We start from the raw sequence: 23,545 nt of genomic DNA, 5'->3' as shown, positions 1-23,545 counted from the left end.
AATTAATTTTACTCTGAAAATGTGACTTTGCTTGGTTCCCCCATTACTGATTATTTTGACAGTGTGTGTATATGTACGGTAGGTTTAGCCAAGAAAACTGTTCCCAGTTGCCTGGTAGAATTGGATCATTTTGTGCTTTCAGTTTACAGATGTGCTGTGCATAGTTTGGTTGCCCTGAAAGCATTGTTGCTGGTCTTGTTCTGTGTGTGTGGGTGTGCTTCTAAGGAAGTTAAAGGAAATGGTTCATGTAGCAGCAGTAATGATATATATTATCACATCTAGTTGAACAACAGAGTATTAGTTTCAGGCTATATTAATAAACAGCTGTTTACAGTTTTCAAAAACGTAATTGCATTTCTGGTCACATGAACGGGTCTGACCTCTTATTAAATTGCTCTTCCAGAAAAAAAAAACATCCACCTTGCTGTAATTTTCCTGGAATACCTGTTTCTGCTCTTCAACAGCATTGTTGTTTCTGGGTTTGCTAAGACTTCCAGTGAAAAGGTTTCTGCTGTTTATGGTTAAAGTCACTCTAATCTGACACTGGCAAAATCTACCATCTGTATGTGACCATCCTTATCGCACCCCTATTAAATATGGGCGGGGATCGAGATAATTGCAGAGCTGCGACACCCTGATTATGTGACTGACATGAAAATGAACATTTGTTTCAGGTTCATGCCAAATTCCGCTACCCTTTCTACTATGAGATGTGCTGGTATGTCTTGGAGAGATACGTGTACTGCTTGACTAAACGCTCTCATCTCATCAAGGACTTCCGGAGGGATTCAATGCTAATTGGTAAGCGAGAGCTAATAATGGAAGTGTTTCATTGATGCATCCCCAGGCCATGGAATGATAGATTTCTGCAACCGTGCTAGTGTTAATAAAACCAGTTTTTTTAATGTGTTTTTTAATGTTTATTTGATCAAAGTCTTATGTAATTCCATTACTGTTGTAACACTGGATTGTAATTCAAGGGAACTACACCATGGTGCATCCTTATGTCTGTATATCACTGTAGGATATTTGATTTTCATAACCTTGGTACACCAAACCATGACTGTATTGGTTCACCCGCTGTTCATATCTCTTAAACTGTCTATAACCTGCCTTCTAGTCCATTTATGTAATATTGTTTGAAGAGATCTGCTGCATGCAAAGTGTCATGCTTGCTGTGCTGTATACAATCAATGGGGATTTTTTTTCACAACAGTCATGCAGTTCTATGTAACATTGTGAAAACACTCTAGTTGACGTTTACTGCACATACTGTAGGACTTGAGGTTGTGTCAGGGAGAATGTTAATACTTCTGCACAGGGACTGAATCATCAGTAGGAGACGCGGGCTTCATCCAATTCAAAATGAAACTAAGTAACTAAGTCGTGACTGAAGGTGAGAATGCAGTGTATTAACTTTGTTTAAAACCTTTTATTTATTTATTTATTTTGGAAGATGCAGAGAGGAAACCGAGCACAGAGAGCTTCTCTTCGGATTCTCGACTAGACATGGACGAGGAGTCGGGCGACGCCCCGATGACAGAAGAGGGGCTGGAGAAGAGCGTCCGGTCCTCGCTGGACGACTCCTGCTCCCCAGAGACCAAAGACAAGAAACTCAAACCCTCGGGTGGCGGTGGCCGCCACTTGAAACGGACTCTGTCAAACGACTCGGACGACAGCACCAAGTCGACCACGCCGCTGGACTTTCCCAAGACTCCGTCGGGATCCCCCGTTTCAGAAGCGTCAAACAAGTGGACCCACCTGACGGAGTTCGAGCTCAAAGGGCTGAAAGCGCTGGTGGAGAAGCTGGAGTCCCTGCCGGAGAACAAGAAGTGTGTCCCTGAGGGGATCGAGGACCCGCAGGTGCTGCTGGAGGACATGAAGGTCAGTAGAGCCGGTACACCTTTCAATTCAGCTACTCCCATGCTCAACCACAGTCTGTCGTCTTCAAATGATCCTCACATCAAGTGGGGACGGTTTAGCTTTCAAAAAAAAAATGCTATGCATAGAATCCGCTGGCACTTCTGCAATGAAGCGGTCCTTACAGAGATCCTGCCGTCCCCAAAAGGGATTCCCTCAGGGGTGTTTTTTTATCTAATTAAATTTTTTCAGAATAGTTAGAAATGATCATCAGGGAAATTAAGTGTGTTTGTTGTTTTTGATTTTCGTTATGTTTTCCCCCCCATAGAGAGCCAAATGGCTGAGGACGGCTGGTTTTGTCAGTTCCTGTACAGTCAAACGTAATCATCATTATTATTGTTGCATACGAAATGGTTTCCAATGCTTACTTTTTATTTTTTTAGCTCCATTTGCAAACATTGAGGAGCACTGCTGGGATTTCATTCATTTATTGTTATATAATTGTTCTGGAATATGACATTTTATTCAACACCGGAAATGTGGTTCTAATGAGAATAATTTCCACTGATTTTGAAAAATGACTTGAATTAACCAGTTTTGAAAGCAATTACTAGAGGAGATCTCTACATTTACTAATGACACTGACCCACCTCCCATGCTAAATCATTATGATGAGAGTTGTGTACATTCAACATTTGTGCAAAGAGAACTAAAGGTAGTGAGAGACGTGTGTGTGTATATTAAATGTAAAGTGGTGATTTATGCATGTTTTCATATTAATGATCTATAAAACCAAGTCAAGTTTATACACAAGGAATAATCTTTGCACCCATCTCTCTGTGTGACTTATTTATATGATCTTAAGTGCAACCAAAATAGTTCAAACTGTTCCCATTTGGTATCTTACACAAGTCTACATGCTTTACTCTCTCCCTCTGACTGCTATATTTGGACTTTGCGTCAGTGTTGGTTACAAACCTGGGATGCAGCTTGCTCAAAATAGAAGTGTTCTGTACAAACAGCTGTCGTCTGGACTGCTCCAGATCACTGCAACACAGTGTGTGTGTGTGTGCGTGTGTGTGTGTGTCGTTTCCTCAGATCACCAGCCGACTGTCTCAAGATACAATGCTCTGGCTTTTTAAGTTTGCAGCCAAATAGAAACAAAGTTGACATTCAGTGGAATTTAACACATTGGTATTTTGGGAATAGAAATTTGTCATTTTTTTGGCTCTGCAACAAACATGCATATACATTAAAAAGAGGTCTGCAGCAGTGCCAGAAGGCTTCAGCAGTCCAGAATTATTTATTTTTATTGAATTGATCCCTTGCAGTGCGACGAATCCGCGTCCGATTCGAAACATTCAATGTAATGAGAAGGTGTTTCCAGCCCGTTCTTCACAGGTTTTCTCGATGTCCGTGAAAGCGTCTTGTGTGTTTTGTTGACAGGTTGTTCTGAAGGAGCACGCAGATGACGACCCCAAGCTGGCTATTACGGGGGTGCCTGTGGTGTGCTGGCCCAAGAAGACAGTGAAGGTAAAATGCGCTGCAGTTGTGACGGGGATGGGGGGGCTGGTAAGACTCCCATTGCAGAGCACCTCAATCCATTGAATAAACCCCAGAGCAGTGGTTCCCAAACTGTGCGCTGTGGGCCACGGGCCGTGGGAGAAACATGCTATGTGTTTTTTTATATATATATATAATAACGAAAGTGCTAATAGTGGGCTGCGGTGCCTAATGCAGATGAACAGGTGGGCCTCAGGTAAAAAAAGGTTTGTGAATCACTGCCCTAGAGGACACAGGCTGTGGTGTATCCAGTTTAGTTCACAGTGAGTCATGAAATTAAACAGCTGTGCAACGGGAGTCTTGTATGTTCACCTTGCATTATTTAAAAGTGAATGTGTTCATGCCGTTGTAAAACTGTACAGCACAGACTAATCAAACTCCTAATAAAGCAGTCTTACGTTAAAGATATTCGGACCATTCACAAGTCTAACTGTAGGTTTTATTTAGTGTGGAGTAGTGGTTAGGGCTCTGGACTCTTGACCGGAGGGTTGTGGGTTCAATCCCAGGTGGGGGACACTGCTGCTGTACACTTGAGCAAGGTACTTTACCTAGGTTGCTCCAGTAAAAACCCAACTGTATAAATGGGTAATTGTATGTAAAAATAATGATATCTTGTAACAATTAGTTGCCCTGGATAAGGGCATCTGCTAAGAAATAAATAATAATATTGCATCTGCAAGGGGGAGATGTTTATTTCCTTTAGTTTTCCTTATCTCGTTCTATCGTGCCTAGATATTTGTTGGCTGTATCTAGCGATATTAGTGACCTCCTCTTTTGAATTCACATTCGTCATAAAATAAATTGCGGTGCTCAAACTCCTCCAGTATCTGTGTTATTTCTAATGAGAAATAGAGAGCCATGTTTCGGTTGCAGTGTTTTCCTAATGCCTGGTTCTAGCTGTCTGTCTTGATAACCTGTGACTAAGCCGTTGGAAATGCTGGGGTAAGAGAAAGCGATTGACTTGCTGTTCCAGCTGCAGATCTCTGCAACAGCTTTATTTATTGCAGTGACAGAGGAGTGCAGGTTGCGTAGCGCTGAGGAGGATAATCCTGATGAAATAATTACGTTTACTTACTGACTAGATCTTTTTATAAAATAAAAAACGGCTTCTGTGTTAGTTACTAAGGCTTCTGTTTTAATTTAGATTTTTATTGAAAGTTAGTCCGGAAGACAAACAGCCAGCAGTCCTAACCAGTTAATTACCTAGAGTGGCTCTAATGTTAAGATCAAATCTTGAAATGATGCCCAACACGCCTGTAAGCTTTAATGGGAAAACGGGTATCGGGTGAGATGACAAGTGATGGTTATATGCAAGTATCCAGCATTAATGGGGGAAAGGGGGTCCCCAATTACCCACCCTTCGCACAGTGTCACTATAGCGTGTGAGCACCATGGACACCAATACAGACCTGGCACTGGCTCTTCAGACTGGGAATGTGTGTGTTGATGAGTGCCTGTATGCACATCGTTAATGGACACAGCTCTGAATAGCCCTTGGTTGTTTCAGTGTATTGATTGCGTTGTGGCTCAGGGATGGGATGGAAACAGCTGGGTTTTGGGTTGTTCTGGATTGAGCTGAGGTTGGGTTTAAGGTGGGGTGAGTACATTTGTCTAAGGGGGCGCTGTGGTTCAATTATTGACTTTACAGATTATTTTTAAGTTTGCAATCACTGGTAACAATGGCATAAAAGCGACCAGTTTGTGGACATTATTTGGAGCCCTAGGGATGAAATGTTCATGCAGATAATACCAAATAAAAAGGAAATTCCGTGCTGTCTGTTTCTTTTGAAAGTTAAATTTGAGTTTGTATTTTTTTACATATATTAGAAATTAACATTACAAACCAGAATGGACTGGTACTATGGGTTTAAATGTCTTATGACTTTAAAAACAGCAAATTTCTGTATTAGTGCACAGTCTTAAGATGTCATTAATAACGCTGCACAGCAGCTCTACAGTACCGTGGGATGATGGATTATGTAAACTGGACACTAGATTAGGTTTTACTTCTTGTACACTTGGCATCACTAACGATTATACCTCCAGTTAAATATGAATTTGAATGCAAACCATGTTAAGAGGTTTACTTACAAACTCCAACAAGCCTGTCTGCCTCCCCTGACAAACCCAATTTAATTAGAAAAATACCCTGAATAAAGCAGCTATCATTTCCAGATAGTGCGGTGGAGAGCTGTACCCATGCCGATTCTGTATTGGTGTCCATGGTGATCGTATGCTATATTGTAATTGTAGCCCATATGGACAAAAATATATGGCAATATGCCCTGTTGTATTTGGTATCCTTTTTATTTCAGCCATCTTTTAAACCTATTTTACAGTGCATGCGTAAAGCAAGGCTTGCTAATGTTTCTTTGTATTGATGGCACATTTATGAGAAGGTTTTTGGTGCAGAAACAGAATGTATGGTTCCATTTAAATGCGTTCAAGGTCCTGACACTAAAAGAAATGATGAAAACCCCAACATCTGTCTGAATGCATGGGCTGAAGCTGTGCCATCGATGTCTGTAGGTTGACTTTGTTAGATCAGTGTTTAGAGGAAACCTTTTTTTTTTTTTTTTTTTTTTGTATCCTTGTTTTAGTCCAAGTGGTTTATGGAGATGTTATCTGTTGTATGCCTGTTGACATCACCACCCTTCACAGCTGGTGGGGATTAAAAAAGCTGCATGTAAATCAGGGCTTTTGTTTTAGAGGTGGCACCTTCCTTTTGTAACTAGCTGTTGGTGTGTGAAATGTGGATTTAAAGATGTGGTTCAATTAAAAAAGGTCATAGCTGGGTCCTGGTGGGTCATTCCAGTAGTGTTTTTTTGTCTCATGTGCTCTGCTTTCTGTAATCCTGACCAGCACACTGATAAAACCAATGAAATTGGACACAATCATCTCCACTATGACCCGCTCGCTCATCTAAAGACACGTTTGGTTGGGCGGTGGTTGTACTGGAAGGGATCCTCAGTGCTGGCATTTACAAACCGGAATACAAAAAACTAGAGTGAAAATGATATCAGACTTCATCCAGTATTTATTGTGGCATTTAAAATATATAAGGGGATATTTATTTTTGTTTTGTTTTATTGAACATGCTTTCGCATTATTACCCTGCCTGTAAGTTGCAATCTTGGGACAGAGCAGCCCATGGTTTGCTGGAGAAATTAAACATGATGGCAGCAGTAACTCCCGGAGCAGAGAAGAGCAATCAATCCAGGAGCAATGGATTGGAAGCTGGAGCGGTTAATCCAAACAGACCTGTTCTTACTAAGGAGTCATTCTTGAGAAGCCAGATTTAATGATTTCCTACACGTGCCTCTCTCCTCTCTCTCCTTCTCCCTCTCTCTCTCTCTCTCTCTCTCTGATCCCTCCCCCAGTTTGCTAGTAACCCAGCCTGTAATTGGCTGGCCAACGCTGCCCCACCCCCTTCCTGACTAGCTATGAATATTCATGCGCCTCCCTGCCCCCCCTCCCTTGTGTCTGGCTGTGTCACTGCCTCCTCTAGTACAGCGAGGGAGGCTCCTTATTACAACAGCACTCTCTGTTTCCAGCCATGCCAGTTTGCTTCAAGCCAGGCCCATAATGAAAAAGAAATGGCCATGTCACTGAGTGCAGATGATGAGGACTATGACTCAGAAACGGATCAGGTCAGAATCCAGCATTTCTAATTGCTTTGGTAAAAAGCCTGCTGCATACAGAGAGCATTTTTCCTGCCGTACTTGACTTGAAAGCAGCGAGCGAGTGGAAGGGCTGGGGGGTGGAGGGGTGGAACAATGCGAGTGGAATGAATGCAGCTAGGCTAGGCTCTTCAGCACAGCTGCCTGCTGCTGGCTTTTTAGAACAAAAGTAAGGACGTGTTTTGGTTTCTTTTTCAGCACGAGGCAGCTTTTCTATGCCCTTGATGTATGTTTTATTGACTTTCCACATGGTTTGCTTCACTATCCTGGCAGTTTAGACTGAACTGTGTGTAACAAAGAAACGTTTCCCCCAGGATTGTGTTTTATTTTTTCGGTTTGCGGGCTGGGTGGGGTGGAAGTGTACATGTAGATCTTTATGAAATTACATTTCTATAATGCTAGATATGGTGGGGTTTCTTTCATGTGTGGCCCTTTTGAGCTGTAGTAGTAACATCAGTGGCCACACAAAGGCACTGCATCACATGCTTTGTGAGGAAATGAGTAACTGCTATAGTACTGTGGCCTTTCTATTGGGCAGCAAAGTGTGTTCCCTTATAAAAGTTTACCATGGTATTTTTGCCGGTTTACTATGCTTTTTCCATGGTTATACTCTGCATTTACCCTGGTTTGCCATGTTTATTAATATGCTTTACCTACCATACCTTGCTATTTACAGTATCTCCCTATGCTTGACTGGTTTATTACACTTTGCTGTGCTTTTACCATGTGGAACGTCTTTATAAGGGTGGTGAGGGAGTGTGCGTTCTTTAAAACATGAGGATATCATCACTCCATTACTCAGTAAATCATTTACTGTAAAAACCCTTTCTAATTCGCTTTTAAACTGTATATTACACACTGTCTTGCGCAATTAGAGTTAGGGATTTAAATGAACTTATCAAATAAAAGGATGATTACAGGGTTTTCAAAGGGGTTGCACATGCATGTCACAGCTTTGTTTGAACACAAATAGCATTCGTCATTTCACTCTGTTTGCCTGTATTGTCCGCAAGACACCCCATGCTTTTCGTACATATTTTAATTTGAATGTCGCAGTGCTACGCAAGCCATATTGAAGGAAAAGGCCTGTTTCAAATAGTTTATAGATACATCAGTAACTGTACTAGATATCTTGCAGCGTACACAGGTGTGTGTGTGTGCAGTTATCAATCATTTAGCTGCCTGAACCTCCTTTCTTTCTCGCCGCACAGTATGCAGACTCTACCTTGTGGTTGTCAGAGGCGCTACTGTGGAACATCTGTGTCAGGTTTCACCTGCTCACAGAGTATAGTTACAGATGCCGTTCATGCATGAAACGTGGTCCCCATATCAAGCCAAGACCGCAGGTGCTAATGGAAGCCAGTGGACACGCTGCTTTCAGAAGGTTTAGTTTTGTCCTAAGAGGTTTTTTTTTATTCAGAAAGCCGGTCATGTTGCCATGAATACAATCCTATAAAAAAAATGAACAGTTGATGTTAGGCACAGTGTTTAGTTTGTTTTTTGGGGGGGGGGGGGATGCTGATACGATTTTGGTTTCTTCTACTACGTATCCTACGCTACATTATCACTGTCTGAAGCTATAACATAATCCGCAGCTCATCCAGTGAGGCAGATCTGTTTTATAATACTGAAAGGGGATTTTATTCCATTGCTTGTCTGTTTTGCAGCCCTGTTTTGAGCAGGGCAGCTACTGGAGTGTGTTTTTACTGGACCCAGAGGCTAGCTGCTATGGGTATGGGTGGGGGAGGGGGGGGATAAACAGCCAAGGAACAATGGGGTGGTCCCCTCTCTCGTCTTTCTCTCTCTCTCTCTCTTTCTTGTCTCCAGGTTGTGTGATGGCCATGGCTGACCATTGAAAGGTGTGAATGCTAAATAAAAAAGGCAGATCATTAGCTTGGGGGTGCCCTGCAATCTTAAATGTATCCTTTCAGATGATGCAGCTGGCTCTTGGGTGCTGTCATGTGCCAGATTTCCTGACTCTAACTACGATAAGCCAGGAAGCAAGCCGTGCAGCAGGAGACATGCTGGAAGGGAAAGGGAGTGCAATGGGGTGCTGCGACGGTCTCGAAGGGTGAATTCACACCGTGGTGTCTTCTACGGTTTTACAATGCCGTGGGGTCTCAATCCGATTACAGATGTAACGGGCAGTGTTGTGGTGAGATCCACTGCCACTGCCGTTGCAGATTCTGATCCCTGGAGGTGAGACCAGGTTAGAAGCTCATTAAATGCTTGTGCAAATGAGCCTGGCTCTTTTTTTTTTGTACAGTGGTTAAGGTGCTAGTTTGGATGGCTGTGGTCCATGCACAAAGGCTTGTTGTGTGTACATGCTAGTCTGCCTCATTGTCAGCATGTTTATCCAGTGTAAAAGATACCATACTAGCTGTTTTTTGTTGATCGATTCTTTGTGATAGCCTCGCTCCTAGAACAGGGGTCCAAGGGTAAGGTTTGTTGTGGTTATGGTGTGTGGAGTGGCAGGTGTTTTCAGATTAAAAGGACAGGCTTGTGTACTGTTCTGGAAAGTAACAGCCTTGTTCAAAGGTCATAGGACGCGGGAAGAATACTCCAGTCATGGCGACAAAGATTCACGTGTGATAAATGTACAGCAAAACCTGCTTAGAGGGACCGCCTGTCTATATAAAGAATCCCAGTGTATTTTATTTCCACCACACATCTATAATGATCACTCCCTCATAGACAGACTACTACTCCATACTGTGTGCATGCAGCTCTGGGCTGTAGAGAAACCTGATATAAACCAAGGGACAGGACTGAGACCCAAAAGCAACCTTGAGGGCAGCAAGACCCACTTACTTGGTTATTGAAAATAAATGAGCCATTTCTTCATCTTATTGAGACTAGCATTGCGTAAGCATTCCCATGCAGTTTGTTTCCAATGGCAACCTGGTAATTCCATTACAGATCCATACTGGAGCCCTGGGAGAGCTTACAAATGACAATGTTGTAAGGATTGATTTGGCCCTTTCCATTTCCTTACGCATATTCTGAGATTCAAATATAGCAGTTTTCTCAATACAGATTATTTCTCATATTAGTTCTTACAGGCTTGTCTTTGCACACGCTGATGTCCTAAACGATAGTCCTTCTATTGTGACAGAACCTCAACATAGAATATTATCCACATGCGTTTTTAAAGAAAAATAAATAAAATCTACACCAAAAGTACTCCAATGAAACCTGACTCCTGATTTCAATGTGATTCTGTGAGTGATCACCAAAAGAAAGCAAGATGGCAGGCCCTGTAGTCTGGAACCCAGGGCCGCTGTCTCACGCACATTCCGTAGCTCTGCACATTCCATTTCCTGCAGACTGTTGGGGGAGTTCTAGGCATTATCACCAGTTTAGGTCTTTAATATCAAGGGGGATTACAAAATACAATATGGCAGCAGACTGCAGGCACATTCCCAGGGAGCATGGAACCCTGCTGGGACTCTGAGCCCTACTTTAGATTACCAATGCTGTTGCAAAACTAGCCCTGCTGCAGTCTACCTCCCAGCCCAACAGAACAAGCTGCTCCACACACTGATAAGGCTAAGTCCTTCAGATCATTCGTTCAGTCGGTAGAGGCTTCTCTGATCTCCCGTGCAGTTCTAGCACAGAACAGAAGCTGTTGGTGCTTTCTGTGCATTCTGCTTCCACTCCAAACGAAACCTGACAATCCGGTTTGCTTGCTTAGTCTGCACTCTCACACAAGCTTGTGTACTTCCATTCCCCCGTTGGAACCTGCTTGCCACTCAGTGAGCTAGATGGACATGTACCGGCTGAGCTCGCTGCAGTAGGTAGCTTGTGTCTGATCCCTGCAAGCTCTGAGATGATTTGTGATATTAGATATTAGATGCTCAAGTGTCTGGGAGGGGGAAGGGCATTCAAATAAGCATCAGGTTAGACTGGCTAGTTGAGTGTTATAAAAAGCAGAGGGGGAAAACGAGAGTTTAACAGTACTTGGGGTACAGCAATCCAGTATATGTTCTCACATATCAGTTCCTGTCTTGCTTCTTACACATGGCAGACCTGAAGCACTTGCATGTGCGCTCTGGGGATGTTGCTGGAGCTGTGCCGGAATCCTAAAGGAACACGAGGAGATGGAAGGCAGGGATTTGGAATGCCTTTGATGTTTGCCACCAGTCAGATTGTCTTCTAAATGATAGATTTAATCAAGAGGCTCAGAGCTGCCTTGAGGGGAAAACATATGAAACAGTTCCAGAAAATAGAAACCGAGTCAGAAACCCCACCAGACAACCAACAAAACACAAAGTCTGTGTTTACAAAGTCTTTTATGGAAGGCTCTGTCTAAATTCAGTATATATTTTTCAGTCCACTGTATAGGCTTTTAGAAAGAGACATGATTGCATAATAAATAAGTCAAGCATCAGAAACTAAAAGGACAATGAACGTGTTTTTATCACATCTGTTACTGGTTGTCTGTGAACACTGAGTTAGTAAGCAAGGTTTAGCTGCAATAGACTGTAGATTTAGAATGTATTTAAACGCAGTATCAGCCTGGTTAAGATTTTATAAAAAGATCCAGTCTGATTTCGCTCGGGTTTTATTCATATTTTTGTAATGCTGGTGATAAAGTGAAACCAAGTTATGAATGGCTTCTAGAATTTTCCATGCCTTTTTGTTCTTTTCCAGTCTCAGCAGAAGGTGTCGCTGTTGGGCTTGTTTTTGAAAAGCCATGTGACTGGGACAGGGCTAAGACTTTACCATAAAATATGAATCTTAAATGTGTTAGGAAAGTGAATACAAAGCACAATAATGTAGTTTTATAGATCAATAAAAATGTGTATTAATAACTCTTCCAACACGCCAGATCTTTGTAATTAAACACAACAGACCTGTTCACTGGTCCTGGTGTTGGGTATGCCCCTATGTAACGTCTGTGTAACTTAATACACCAGAGCGATTTACTTTCTTACTGTGAGACTGACTATTATCAAAGAGATTGACGTGACAAAAGAGATGAGCCTTCTGTGTGCTCGAATGCATGATCCCTATTAAGCTGTGTTCCAGGATTCCATTTCTAAGCTTGTACTGCTTTTTAAAAGGTTTAACCTCGGCCCTGTGTGTGCGAGAGTGTTTGTATATGTAACCACAAACAGCCATGCATGGAAACCCTGAATCAGTTACAAACGCTGATGTTAAACAGACATGTACAGTCTTATTCACATTCGTTCTTGTACTCCTCATCAAGCAGTGCTCTACGTTCTCTTCTTCTGTTTCACGTCTGTCAAGCACCAAGCAGTCGGTGCTGTGCTAACCGTTCACAAATCAACAGAGCACAGTCAATAATGAAAGAATGAGCGGTCGGCCTGCTTTTACCAGGGCTTGTTAAAGGATGGAGGAAGTGAATTTACACAGGGCTGAGAGTGAAACACATGAGCGAGTGCAGGAACATGTTACTGTACACGTGCCTTTCCTTTTCAAGCACAGGGGCAGCAGCTTCCATGCAGTAAATGAGACTTCACACAGCAATGGAGTCCAAACCAAAAGCTTTAAATAGAAATACAAATCTGGTGCTAGAATTCGGCTATTTTGGCGGTATTAATAAGTGTTATTTTTATTGCTGCGTCTACTAACTACAAAAGGATTTATACAATAAAAAAAATATATATATATATATATAATCACTGTACCAGATGGCCTGGTAGTGTTTTAAACTGGACATACCATGCAATATAAATGCATTCCTGAGTTTTTCAAGCTTTTACGAAATGCTTTCCAGCACGATTCCCCTCAATTTAAGTTTTAAGTTCCCAATACTAGAAAATGTGAATTTCTAAACATGGATGCTGTTGGTCGCTCTGTTGTTGCAGCTACCCCTTCAGATAATAAGTGTCGGTGCACTGAACAGTTATAGTGTGTAAATGTTTGAAAGTGGAAGTCTGTAGATAGCTTTACATCCTGCCAAGGTCGTTTTTAGCTTTGGGAATCAAGCTTCCTTCCCCATTGGAGCCTGCTTGCAGAGAGCGAAGTAGTGCCGTTGATATTGTTAACCCCTGAAGGTGCTGAAACGAAAATACTCCACTGAGGGCCCCAGTCGCACTTATACCAGTGATAGTGGGACTGTTTCTGGAGTCCGTTTCCACAACCAAAATGTGAGACTTTTAATATTCCTATATTTGTAGGTAAATTAAGACTCTCTTTTACTGAAGCATGCACTCAGATTTGTCTTAAACAAGGTTCCCTGCTGCCCTGTGTGGAGGTTCTGTCTTCTCTGTCCTGGTCAGGGTGTTTTGGTCTTGTTGTATTCACGCTGTGCTGTGTGGAGGTTCTGTCCTCTCTGTCCTGGTCAGGGTGTTTTGGTCTTGTTGTGTTCACGCTGTGCTGTGTGGAGGTTCTGTCCTCTCTGTCCTGGTCAGGGTGTTTTGGTCTTGTTGTTGTGTTCACGCTGTGCTGTGTGGAGGTTCTCTCCTCTCTGTCCTGGTCAGGGTGTTTTGGTCTTGTTGTATTCACGCTGTGTTGTGTGGAGGTTCTGTCCTCTCTGTCCTGGTCAGGGTGTTTTGGTCTTGTTGTTGTGTTCACGCTGTGCTGTGTGGAGGTTCTGTCCTCTCTGTCCTGGTCAGGGTGTTTTGGTCTTGTTGTTGTGTTCACGCTGTGTTGTGTGGAGGTTCTGTCTTCTCTGTCCTGGTCAGGGTGTTTTGGTCTTGTTGTATTCACGCTGCCCTGTGTGGAGGTTCTGTCCTCTCTGTCCTGGTCAGGGTGTTTTGGTCTTGTTGTATTCACGCTGCCCTGTGTGGAGGTTCTGTCCTCTCTGTCCTGGTCAGGGTGTTTTGGTCTTGTTGTATTCACGCTGTGTTGTGTGGAGGTTCTGTCCTCTCTGTCCTGGTCAGGGTGTTTTGGTCTTGTTGTATTCACGCTGTGCTGTGTGGAGGTTCTGTCCTCTCTGTCCTGGTCAGGGTGTTTTGGTCTTGTTGTTGTGTTCACGCTGTGCTGTGTGGAGGTTCTGTCCTCTCTGTCCTGGTCAGGGTGTTTTGGTCTTGTTGTATTCACGCTGTGTTGTGTGGAGGTTCTGTCCTCTCTGTCCTGGTCAGGGTGTTTTGGTCTTGTTGTTGTGTTCACGCTGTGCTGTGTGGAGGTTCTGTCCTCTCTGTCCTGGTCAGGGTGTTTTGGTCTTGTTGTATTCACGCTGTGTTGTGTGGAGGTTCTGTCCTCTCTGTCCTGGTCAGGGTGTTTTGGTCTTGTTGTTGTGTTCACGCTGTGCTGTGTGGAGGTTCTGTCCTCTCTGTCCTGGTCAGGGTGTTTTGGTCTTGTTGTTGTGTTCACGCTGTGCTGTGTGGAGGTTCTGTCCTCTCTGTCCTGGTCAGGGTGTTTTGGTCTTGTTGTTGTGTTCACGCTGTGCTGTGTGGAGGTTCTGTCCTCTCTGTCCTGGTCAGGGTGTTTTGGTCTTGTTGTTGTGTTCACGCTGTGCTGTGTGGAGGTTCTGTCCTCTCTGTCCTGGTCAGGGTGTTTTGGTCTTGTTGTGTTCACGCTGTGCTGTGTGGAGGTTCTGTCCTCTCTGTCCTGGTCAGGGTGTTTTGGTCTTGTTGTATTCACGCTGTGCTGTGTGGAGGTTCTCTCCTCTCTGTCCTGGTCAGGGTGTTTTGGTCTTGTTGTATTCACGCTGTGTTGTGTGGAGGTTCTGTCCTCTCTGTCCTGGTCAGGGTGTTTTGGTCTTGTTGTTGTGTTCACGCTGTGTTGTGTGGAGGTTCTGTCCTCTCTGTCCTGGTCAGGGTGTTTTGGTCTTGTTGTATTCACGCTGTGTTGTGTGGAGGTTCTGTCCTCTCTGTCCTGGTCAGGGTGTTTTGGTCTTGTTGTGTTCACGCTGTGCTGTGTGGAGGTTCTGTCCTCTCTGTCCTGGTCAGGGTGTTTTGGTCTTGTTGTATTCACGCTGTGCTGTGTGGAGGTTCTGTCCTCTCTGTCCTGGTCAGGGTGTTTTGGTCTTGTTGTATTCACGCTGTGCTGTGTGGAGGTTCTGTCCTCTCTGTCCTGGTCAGGGTGTTTTGGTCTTGTTGTTGTGTTCACGCTGTGCTGTGTGGAGGTTCTGTCCTCTCTGTCCTGGTCAGGGTGTTTTGGTCTTGTTGTTGTGTTCACGCTGTGCTGTGTGGAGGTTCTGTCCTCTCTGTCCTGGTCAGGGTGTTTTGGTCTTGTTGTTGTGTTCACGCTGTGCTGTGTGGAGGTTCTGTCCTCTCTGTCCTGGTCAGGGTGTTTTGGTCTTGTTGTTGTGTTCACGCTGTGTTGTGTGGAGGTTCTGTCCTCTCTGTCCTGGTCAGGGTGTTTTGGTCTTGTTGTATTCACGCTGTGCTGTGTGGAGGTTCTGCCCTCTCTGTCCTGGTCAGGGTGTTTTGGTCTTGTTGTATTCACGCTGTGCTGTGTGGAGGTTCTGTTCTCTCTGTCCTGGTCAGGGTGTTTTGGTCTTGTTGTTGTATTCACGCTGTGTTGTGTGGAGGTTCTCTCCTCTCTGTCCTGGTCAGGGTGTTTTGGTCTTGTTGTATTCACGCTGTGTTGTGTGGAGGTTCTGTCCTCTCTGTCCTGGTCAGGGTGTTTTGGTCTTGTTGTATTCACGCTGTGCTGTGTGGAGGTTCTGTCCTCTCTGTCCTGGTCAGGGTGTTTTGGTCTTGTTGTATTCACGCTGTGCTGTGTGGAGGTTCTGTCCTCTCTGTCCTGGTCAGGGTGTTTTGGTCTTGTTGTATTCACGCTGTGTTGTGTGGAGGTTCTGTCCTCTCTGTCCTGGTCAGGATGTTTTGGTCTTGTTGTATTCACGCTGTGTTGTGTGGAGGTTCTCTCCTCTCTGTCCTGGTCATGGTGTTTTGGTCTTGTTGTTGTGTTCACGCTGTGTTGTGTGGAGGTTCTGTCCTCTCTGTCCTGGTCAGGGTGTTTTGGTCTTGTTGTATTCACGCTGTGTTGTGTGGAGGTTCTCTCCTCTCTGTCCTGGTCAGGGTGTTTTGGTCTTGTTGTATTCACGCTGTGTTGTGTGGAGGTTCTCTCCTCTCTGTCCTGGTCAGGGTGTTTTGGTCTTGTTGTATTCACGCTGTGTTGTGTGGAGGTTCTGTCTTCTCTGTCCTGGTCAGGGTGTTTTGGTCTTGTTGTATTCACGCTGTGTTGTGTGGAGGTTCTCTCCTCTCTGTCCTGGTCAGGGTGTTTTGGTCTTGTTGTATTCACGCTGTGTTGTGTGGAGGTTCTGTCCTCTCTGTCCTGGTCAGGGTGTTTTGGTCTTGTGTTCACGCTGTGCTGTGTGGAGGTTCTGTCCTCTCCGTCCTGGTCAGGGTGTTTTGGTCTTGTTGTGTTCACGCTGTGCTGTGTGGAGGTTCTGTCCTCTCTGTCCTGGTCAGGGTGTTTTGGTCTTGTGTTCACGCTGTGCTGTGTGGAGGTTCTCTCCTCTCTGTCCTGGTCATGGTGTTTTGGTCTTGTGTTCACGCTGTGCTGTGTGGAGGTTCAGTCCTCTCCGTCCTGGTCAGGGTGATTTGGTCTTGTTGTACTCACACTGTGCTGCGTTTGTGTTTCCAGCAGAGGGGCGGGGGGAGGCCGAAGGGGAAGCTGGGTGCCTCGGCGGCGGTCAAGCTGGCTGCAAACAGAGCCTCTGCGGGGGCGCGGCGGAGGAGGACGCGATGCCGCAAGTGTGAGGCCTGCCTGCGGACCGAGTGCGGGGAGTGCCACTTCTGCAAGGACATGAAGAAGTTCGGGGGTCCGGGCAGGATGAAGCAGTCCTGCATCATGAGGCAGTGCATCGCGGTGAGTACCAGGTCAAATGCAAGTTTTAAATTTGGCATAGCTGCAGCCAGGTTTACTAGAAGCCTAAAGGAAAGCTGGGTTCTAATATTTTGTTAAAGTTCTGAATCCCCCAGACCTTGCCTCTCCAGTTTAGCTGGTGTGTTCAAAGACCGTGCTTCGCAGGCTGCAGTTCACACATACATTACACACACACACAAAACCCAAATCAGGAAGTAACCAACAGTATACAGAGAGAGATTTCTGCCCCAAATGCAAATCATTTTCCCTGGTCAGTTGCTGTCGGTTTTCTGCGGGCGAGGTTCTTCATTTAGTCTTCTGTTCGTTTGAGATCTGCAAGGTCAAAGGTAACGTTTTGAGAGGGAAATAGCTTGGCGGTGGTGTTTTGAGGGGGGTTGATCTATTTAGGGTACAGGAAGTGGGTAATTTGAAACCTTTGCCTTGTGTTGAAACGCAGAATGGATTAGAAGGGCTGCAATGAATTTAGTTCTCTTGTAAAACGCAGGTAGTGGAATGGAATCGGTTACAGATAATTAACTCTGTATATAACGAGACGTTTCTCTTGTGTGTTCAAGTAGTCAAGCTTCCTGCAGTGAAGTGCTTTGAGCAGAGTACCTATTTATGAACACACACGGAGCAGGATGTGATTGTAAAAAAGCAGTGAGGATCAAAGCGTGACCTATTTGAAGTACCCGAGTTAGATTAATAATGATATTACACAGCAGAAGTCTCCTAGTAATAATTTAACAGCGTTGTACTGTGTTGGGAGCTGTGGGTACTTTTTCTTCAAAAGATTTTACAGTTTAACTAGATTCTGACCCATGCCTTGCCCAAAGCCAATATACAGGACATTTATCTTTTTGGTTGGGTGCTCTTTTGTTTAATACATTTATTACCAGTAATGCTATACTGTACTGTGGTGTGTGTGTGTGTGTGTGTGTGTGTGTGTGTGTGTGTGTGTGTGTGTGTGGTTTTTTAGTTTTTTTTTAAATTTTCATAAATTGTAATAGATTTTAGAATTTGCATTCCAAATGATTTACAAAAACTGCCCTGGTCCCTAAGCCAAGAGATGTGAGCTAAAGAAATGGGCATCTGCTGCATTGAAAACAAATGCTGCAATTTAAGCAGAAAAAAAAAGTTTCTGTATATTCGTGTTCAGAGTTATCTGACACAACTTGCCTGCTATGACTTGCTCACTTTATACTGCTGCTGCTGCTGCCTCTTGTACCACTTATTGACACACATTTATTTAAAAATGTTGGAAAGTCGTTTCACACTCGCGCTGGATTCGGCGAGTATTTCGGGGGCTTCACTGCGTGTTCCTGTAAGTCTTTCCCAGCCCTCTCTTTTGCTGAAGCTAAGCTGCGATGCAATGGGAGTGTGACCTGCTGCACTGTATTGAGAGTGTGTGTGTGTGTTGCCTTGTGTTTGCACAGCCTGTGCTCCCCCACACCGCCGTGTGTCTGGTCTGTGGAGAGGCTGGCAAGGAGGACACTGTGGAGGTCGAGGAGGACAAGTTCAACGTCATGCTGATGGAATGTTCCATTTGTAACGAGATCGTGCACCCTGGCTGCCTGAAGGTATGTACGAGAGCGAGAGAGTGAGAGAGAGAGAGACCTGTCCTTTATCATTGGACACTAGTGCAAAAATCATACAGGACTACATTGAAAACAAAAAATCAAAATGTTGAATCGGCTGCCTGCCCTGCTTGCTTCTGCGCAGCTAAATGCAAAAGAGCCAGCATAGCGCATTAAAAACAACCAGGCTGTCTGGTTTGCAGAGCACATATACACCCCCAGGTCGGCAATTTTAAGGAACTGATCATCAAGGGATTGTTATGAATAGAAGCGTTTTGAAAATTCTACCGAGTTCCATTGTTTAGAAAATCCTGCGGTTCTCCTGGCAGATGATCTTTTTGATCACCATGACACACCTCATCTGAAATGTTGGTCTATTGTCCCCCTGAGTTTCTTTCTTTTTTTTTTTTTTTGATCTCCAGCTGATAGACTTTCACATGTAGCTGATTTTGCACAGCGATATCAAACTGTATAATATTAAAAAGGCTGGTAGCTGCCCTTTAGTAACTCGGATCACCACGGAGAAGTGGGGGAGTGTTAAACGGTGCTTCCACTTTGAGATACAGAGACGGTGTGGAGTTGTTAGTTTCAGTTCCTCCTGTAAGGGCGTGTGTGACTGTTCACTGAGACCCCTCCTTCTTCTTCCTAGGTGAAGGACGCAGGCGGAGTGGTGAACGACGAGCTTCCCAACTGCTGGGAGTGTCCGAAATGCAACCATGCCGGGAAGACAGGGAAAGTAAGTCTCTAGGCTGCAGTATCATCTGTCACTTTTTATACTGTACACTCAGAGATGTGACAATGTGCAGGCGATTTGGAAGTAGACCAAAGAAAATACAGTGCCTCAGTGGACGTTTTTATTTAATGCATGCTGCAGGATTGCTTGGGTTCAGAGGGCAGATCTCATTGTGGCTGACTGGAGGTTTTTTTTTTTTTTTAAGTTATTTATTTTTTTTAATAACTTCTCTGTAGTTCAGTCCAAAGCCATGCCACCCTGCCCTATCACTACTTCCTCTTTTTTTTTTTTTTTTTTTACAGCACATAGTTACGCAGTCAATATATTTCCTTGCATTACCAGCCCAGTTTTAGGTTTCATACATGGCTTTAGACGTATACTTTTTGCAGCTGGCTGTGTGGCAACAGTGTATGAACAGCATGCAGGTCAGTGTTAAAGGCCAGCCTTCGGAGTATGTTTTAATGCTTTCATCTTTTTTCTGTTTTTCTTGTGTCGGTAAGGAACTGGGACATTTTTTTCCGACCATTACATTGAGTGGAAATTCTAATGGAGTTATTTCTTTAGTGCAATTGTATCGTAACTGTGTCTGAATTTACTAAATGAGCTGATAAGTGCTGAAAAGGGACACTTTGTAGTATAATGTAGTATGTGTAGACCTTGACATGTGTTAATGCAATTGAGATGATGATGATGATCAGGTTGATTCAAGGTGGATGGAAGTCAAGTATCACCTGCAGTGAAATCAATAGGCATAAGGTATAAAGTTGCCTCTTTGTTTTTTCTAATTTTTGGTCTACAAGCAAAAGAGAGGTCCAGGGTTTAAGTACGCCTCCAACCTGCCTGGATCACTGCTGAAGGAGCAGAGAGTGAGCCGGGACACCAAGGAGGAGACGGAGGCTGCCGCACCTGCCAAAAGGAAGGTGGAGTGCGAGGAGACTCCCAAACGCAAAGCCCAAGAGGAGCCGGCCAAGAAACGAGCGCCTCCAACGCCAGACGCCCTGCCCAGGAGGAAAACGGATGAGGGGCCGCTGAGGAGGAAGAGGAGGCAGTTTGATGACAGCACCGAGCCCAGCATCAGGAAAAAGGTGTGTACACACGCATACAGACTCGCGTACACACGTACAGACTCGCGTACACGCATACATATATATAAATAATTAAGTGCTTTTTTTAATAGTAGTTTTGACGACTCTTTCAATCTGACCCCGTCATGAAGTCAACGCTCTTTTGGTGTTGTATTTTAAAAGCTGCGGTTTGTCATTTAACTACCGCTAGTCGTTTCTCAGAAGGGGGGACGTGATGGGACGTATTTTAAAGAATTGTACCAAAAATGATACCGTTAGTCATTTTATGCACTTTGCAGGTCTCTGATTCATTTATGTGCCACTGCTCAGATTGCAAACTGAATGGAGAAGCGTTTTCAGATACGAGGTTTACATGTCGATGTGAGCGGCAGGTACAATGGTGTTTGGAAGTGCTTTACCATCCACTTCAGAGGCGAGGGAGCTGGCTTTTGAATTTGATGTTTCAGTGAAACTCCCCCTACGAAGCCTGTGTTTTTTTCCCCAGTAGTGCTATTTGATTTCATTAGCACAGTGTGAATGAAACCTATGCAGAAACTGCTTTAGGAATGATTCAATATTTAGGGGGTGATTCTCAAAGCTTTTTAACTTGCTCAGTTTTTTCTGAAATGATTAAAATGCACAAAGCTATGAAACTCCATACACAATTAAAACATGTAGCCTAACCATTTGCTGCACACTAGAATACCGCATCCCCATTTGATATGGGAACTGTACAAAGCTCCAGGAGTCAGTCCATTCCTCTGATCCTACTTCCTGATAGGGGGAAAAAAAGTCCCTTCCAGATCTATAAACTTATTTTCTCAAAAAAGAAGGGGAAATAAAAGTATTCTTGGTTTGTTCCTTGCATTCACATAAAAATAATGCAATCGGCCACATGCAGTGTTGCTAAATTTATAAGGGGTGGTGCTGATTTCCGGGCTAACATTTGTTCAGTAAAGCCACAAGGTGTGCGTGTGCAACTTCTGGTGCAGGATATTCGTTCCTGTCTAAAGACGGGCCTTTCTGTGGCAACACTTCTTCCTCTGCATGGCTCCTTAAAACTACATGAGCAGGAGTGAAAGTAAATAAACTCTATGTAGCCTGACTTTGCTGACCAGTGTCCAATATATTTGACATTAGAAAATAGGCAGTGCATTGGAATGGGAACATGCACAGGGCAGTAAAGGGGAAAAGACATAAGATGTTTTAAAATACCAAGTGCTTTACAGAAAGACTACTCTAGATAAATAAATAGTTGAGTAGTTTCAGGGTTGATTTTAAACTAATCTTAATGTAACCCAAGGGTTATGTGCGTGTTCGTTTGCGGTTGACCAAGAGCCAGGGTAACGGTATTGCAAATGTTTTTGTTTATCGCAGCTGAAACTCGTAAAGGAGTTCAGGAGAAAGGTAACAATCCCTGTTTTGATGCACGGTGGGGAAAAAAAACACAGTTTTTAGTTTGGAGTGGGAGCACTGGTTTTGTAAGGTGGTGCTGGGGAGAGGACTTGTGATCTGTGTGTGTGTGTGGGCGGGATACACGAAGATGCATTTAGCCAGCTGGTGGTCTTGCGCTTCGTTTGCATTGGGCTGTGATTATATTGTGTTGTCCAAGCAAGCATTGCCTTAAATACATTAGAGGTTCTGCTAAGCTCTTTTATACCTTCTAATGCAAACTGAACTCCATCCAAGTTGTTTTTTACTTCTACCATTAGAGCATATAAAGCCGACATTTTTGTAGCCTTACTTCAGCAGTAGCTTTCCATTAACACCTCTACGTGGGCCCTGCTAGGAGGGTACTTTTATAAAAGCCTCTTTCACGTGCTGGTCAGCATGTTTCAGTTAGTTCTGTGTTTCTTTCACTGGCTAGTATTCATAATGAAATGTCCTGCACACAGGAGGGGAGACGTGCCTGCTGATGGATCAGAGATGAAAGCCCCCTCTGCACTGGGAGTATCTCCTTTGGCAGCATGTTAGGACATGTGCACAGTCTGTGTTCATTCAGAGACTTGCCAGTGCCGTGCTGAGTAAAGCCTTAAAGATTAGCAGCATCCTAAATCCCCTGCCTTTCGCTTCTCCAGGGTGTGTAATTATAACAGTGCTCCTCTGGAAAGTCATGTCAACTGGTATATTTTCCCTGGCTGAATTCCCAAACGGGTTTAGGATTTTGATCAGGTGTTTCCCTTTGTCTGTTTCACTGGCCCAGTCTCAGTGTTTTTTTGTTTTACACACAGATCTACTGTAGACATTCGGGTCCATATTGCGAAAGGATCGATTTTTACAGTCTGTCTTTTCTATTTTGTCCTTTTCCCATCGCTGTTTTAAACAAATAACCCCCCTCCTTATCTTCACATGGATCTTAGATAGCCATATAAAGGCATTGCTCAATGTAACACAATCATTTTTTTTTTTTTTGTCAACACAGAGGAGATCTTGGAAGACCCCAGATGACCGCGCGCTGATCCCCAAACCTCTGCGGCAGATCAAAACCGAGCCGGAGGAGGAAGAAGAGGAGGAGGAGGAGGAGGAGGAGGAAGAGCAGGCGAGGGAGGAGGAGGAAGAGGAAGGCTACTGGGAGGGAGGGGGGGATCTCTCCGATCGCACCCTGAAGACGAGAGAGAGCGACCAGTCCCGCTCCAGCTCTCCGCGGGCCGGGCCCAGCAGCGAGGGAGGCAACGAGCCCCACGAGAAGGGCAGGCTTCGGGTGCGGCGGAAACGCAGGCTGGCCAACAAGGAACTGAGCAAAGAGCTGAGCAAGGAGCTCAACCTGGAGATCCAGAAGACAGAGGACTGCCTGGCCCACGAGAACTGCCAGGCGCTGAAATCGGAGCCGGAGAGCGAGAGTGAAGAGCCCAAGAGGAATAATGGCAGCAGCAGGAGCGCGCGGCTGCACAGGAGCGCCCGGGAGAACGGGAACACGAGGGAGCTGAGGAACCATCGCCGACTCCAGCAGCTCTCCCCACCCAGCACCCCCGTGTCTCCCGTGTCTGCCCGCCCCCCCTCCTCTCACTCACCCCCGAAGTGCATGCAGATGGAGCGTCACGTGATCCGACCGCCGCCCATCAGCCCGCCTCCTGACTCCCTGCCGCTGGAAGACGGGGAGGTGCACGTGATGCGCAGGGAGGTGTGGATGGGTGTGTTCGGGTACCTGTCCCACAAGGAGCTGTGTGTCTGCATGAGAGTCTGCAAGACCTGGAATCGATGGTGAGTGAGGCACACCTGGTCTGTACCATGAGGAGGTTCTGTGTGTTCAATTTGTACAAAACTAGCCTCGTTGTTGTTGTGTAGAGTTGAAATTAATCAATTTGCTTACGCCTCCGCCCTATTGCACGAAAATAAGAAAAA

The 23,545-nt window shown here is 44.6% G+C and overlaps 1 protein-coding gene across 3 annotated transcripts in view; it reads left to right on the top strand.

Moving 5' to 3' along the window:
• LOC117428465 (lysine-specific demethylase 2B-like) overlaps positions 1-23,545 on the top strand; it is a 48,542-nt gene that overhangs the window by 18,574 nt on the left and 6,423 nt on the right. The window contains exons 10-18 of one of the 3 annotated variants that reach the window (XM_058994452.1): positions 675-801; positions 1,457-1,884; positions 3,307-3,393; positions 16,608-16,832; positions 18,266-18,409; positions 19,056-19,142; positions 19,940-20,224; positions 21,581-21,610; positions 22,626-23,404. In XM_058994452.1, the coding sequence (XP_058850435.1) occupies positions 675-801; positions 1,457-1,884; positions 3,307-3,393; positions 16,608-16,832; positions 18,266-18,409; positions 19,056-19,142; positions 19,940-20,224; positions 21,581-21,610; positions 22,626-23,404 (2,192 nt within the window). Of the gene's footprint in view, positions 1-674; positions 802-1,456; positions 1,885-3,306; positions 3,394-16,607; positions 16,833-18,265; positions 18,410-19,055; positions 19,145-19,932; positions 20,225-21,580; positions 21,611-22,625; positions 23,405-23,545 lie in introns of all 3 variants that reach the window. The other 2 variants (XM_058994455.1, XM_058994453.1) reach the window with 2 other exon arrangements.

The sequence above is a fragment of the Acipenser ruthenus genome, chromosome 21 (assembly GCF_902713425.1).
Source record: "Acipenser ruthenus chromosome 21, fAciRut3.2 maternal haplotype, whole genome shotgun sequence".
Lineage (NCBI taxonomy): Eukaryota > Metazoa > Chordata > Actinopteri > Acipenseriformes > Acipenseridae > Acipenser > Acipenser ruthenus.
Note: the sequence above shows the minus strand (reverse complement) of the source record. Positions and strands in the feature narration are given on the sequence as shown.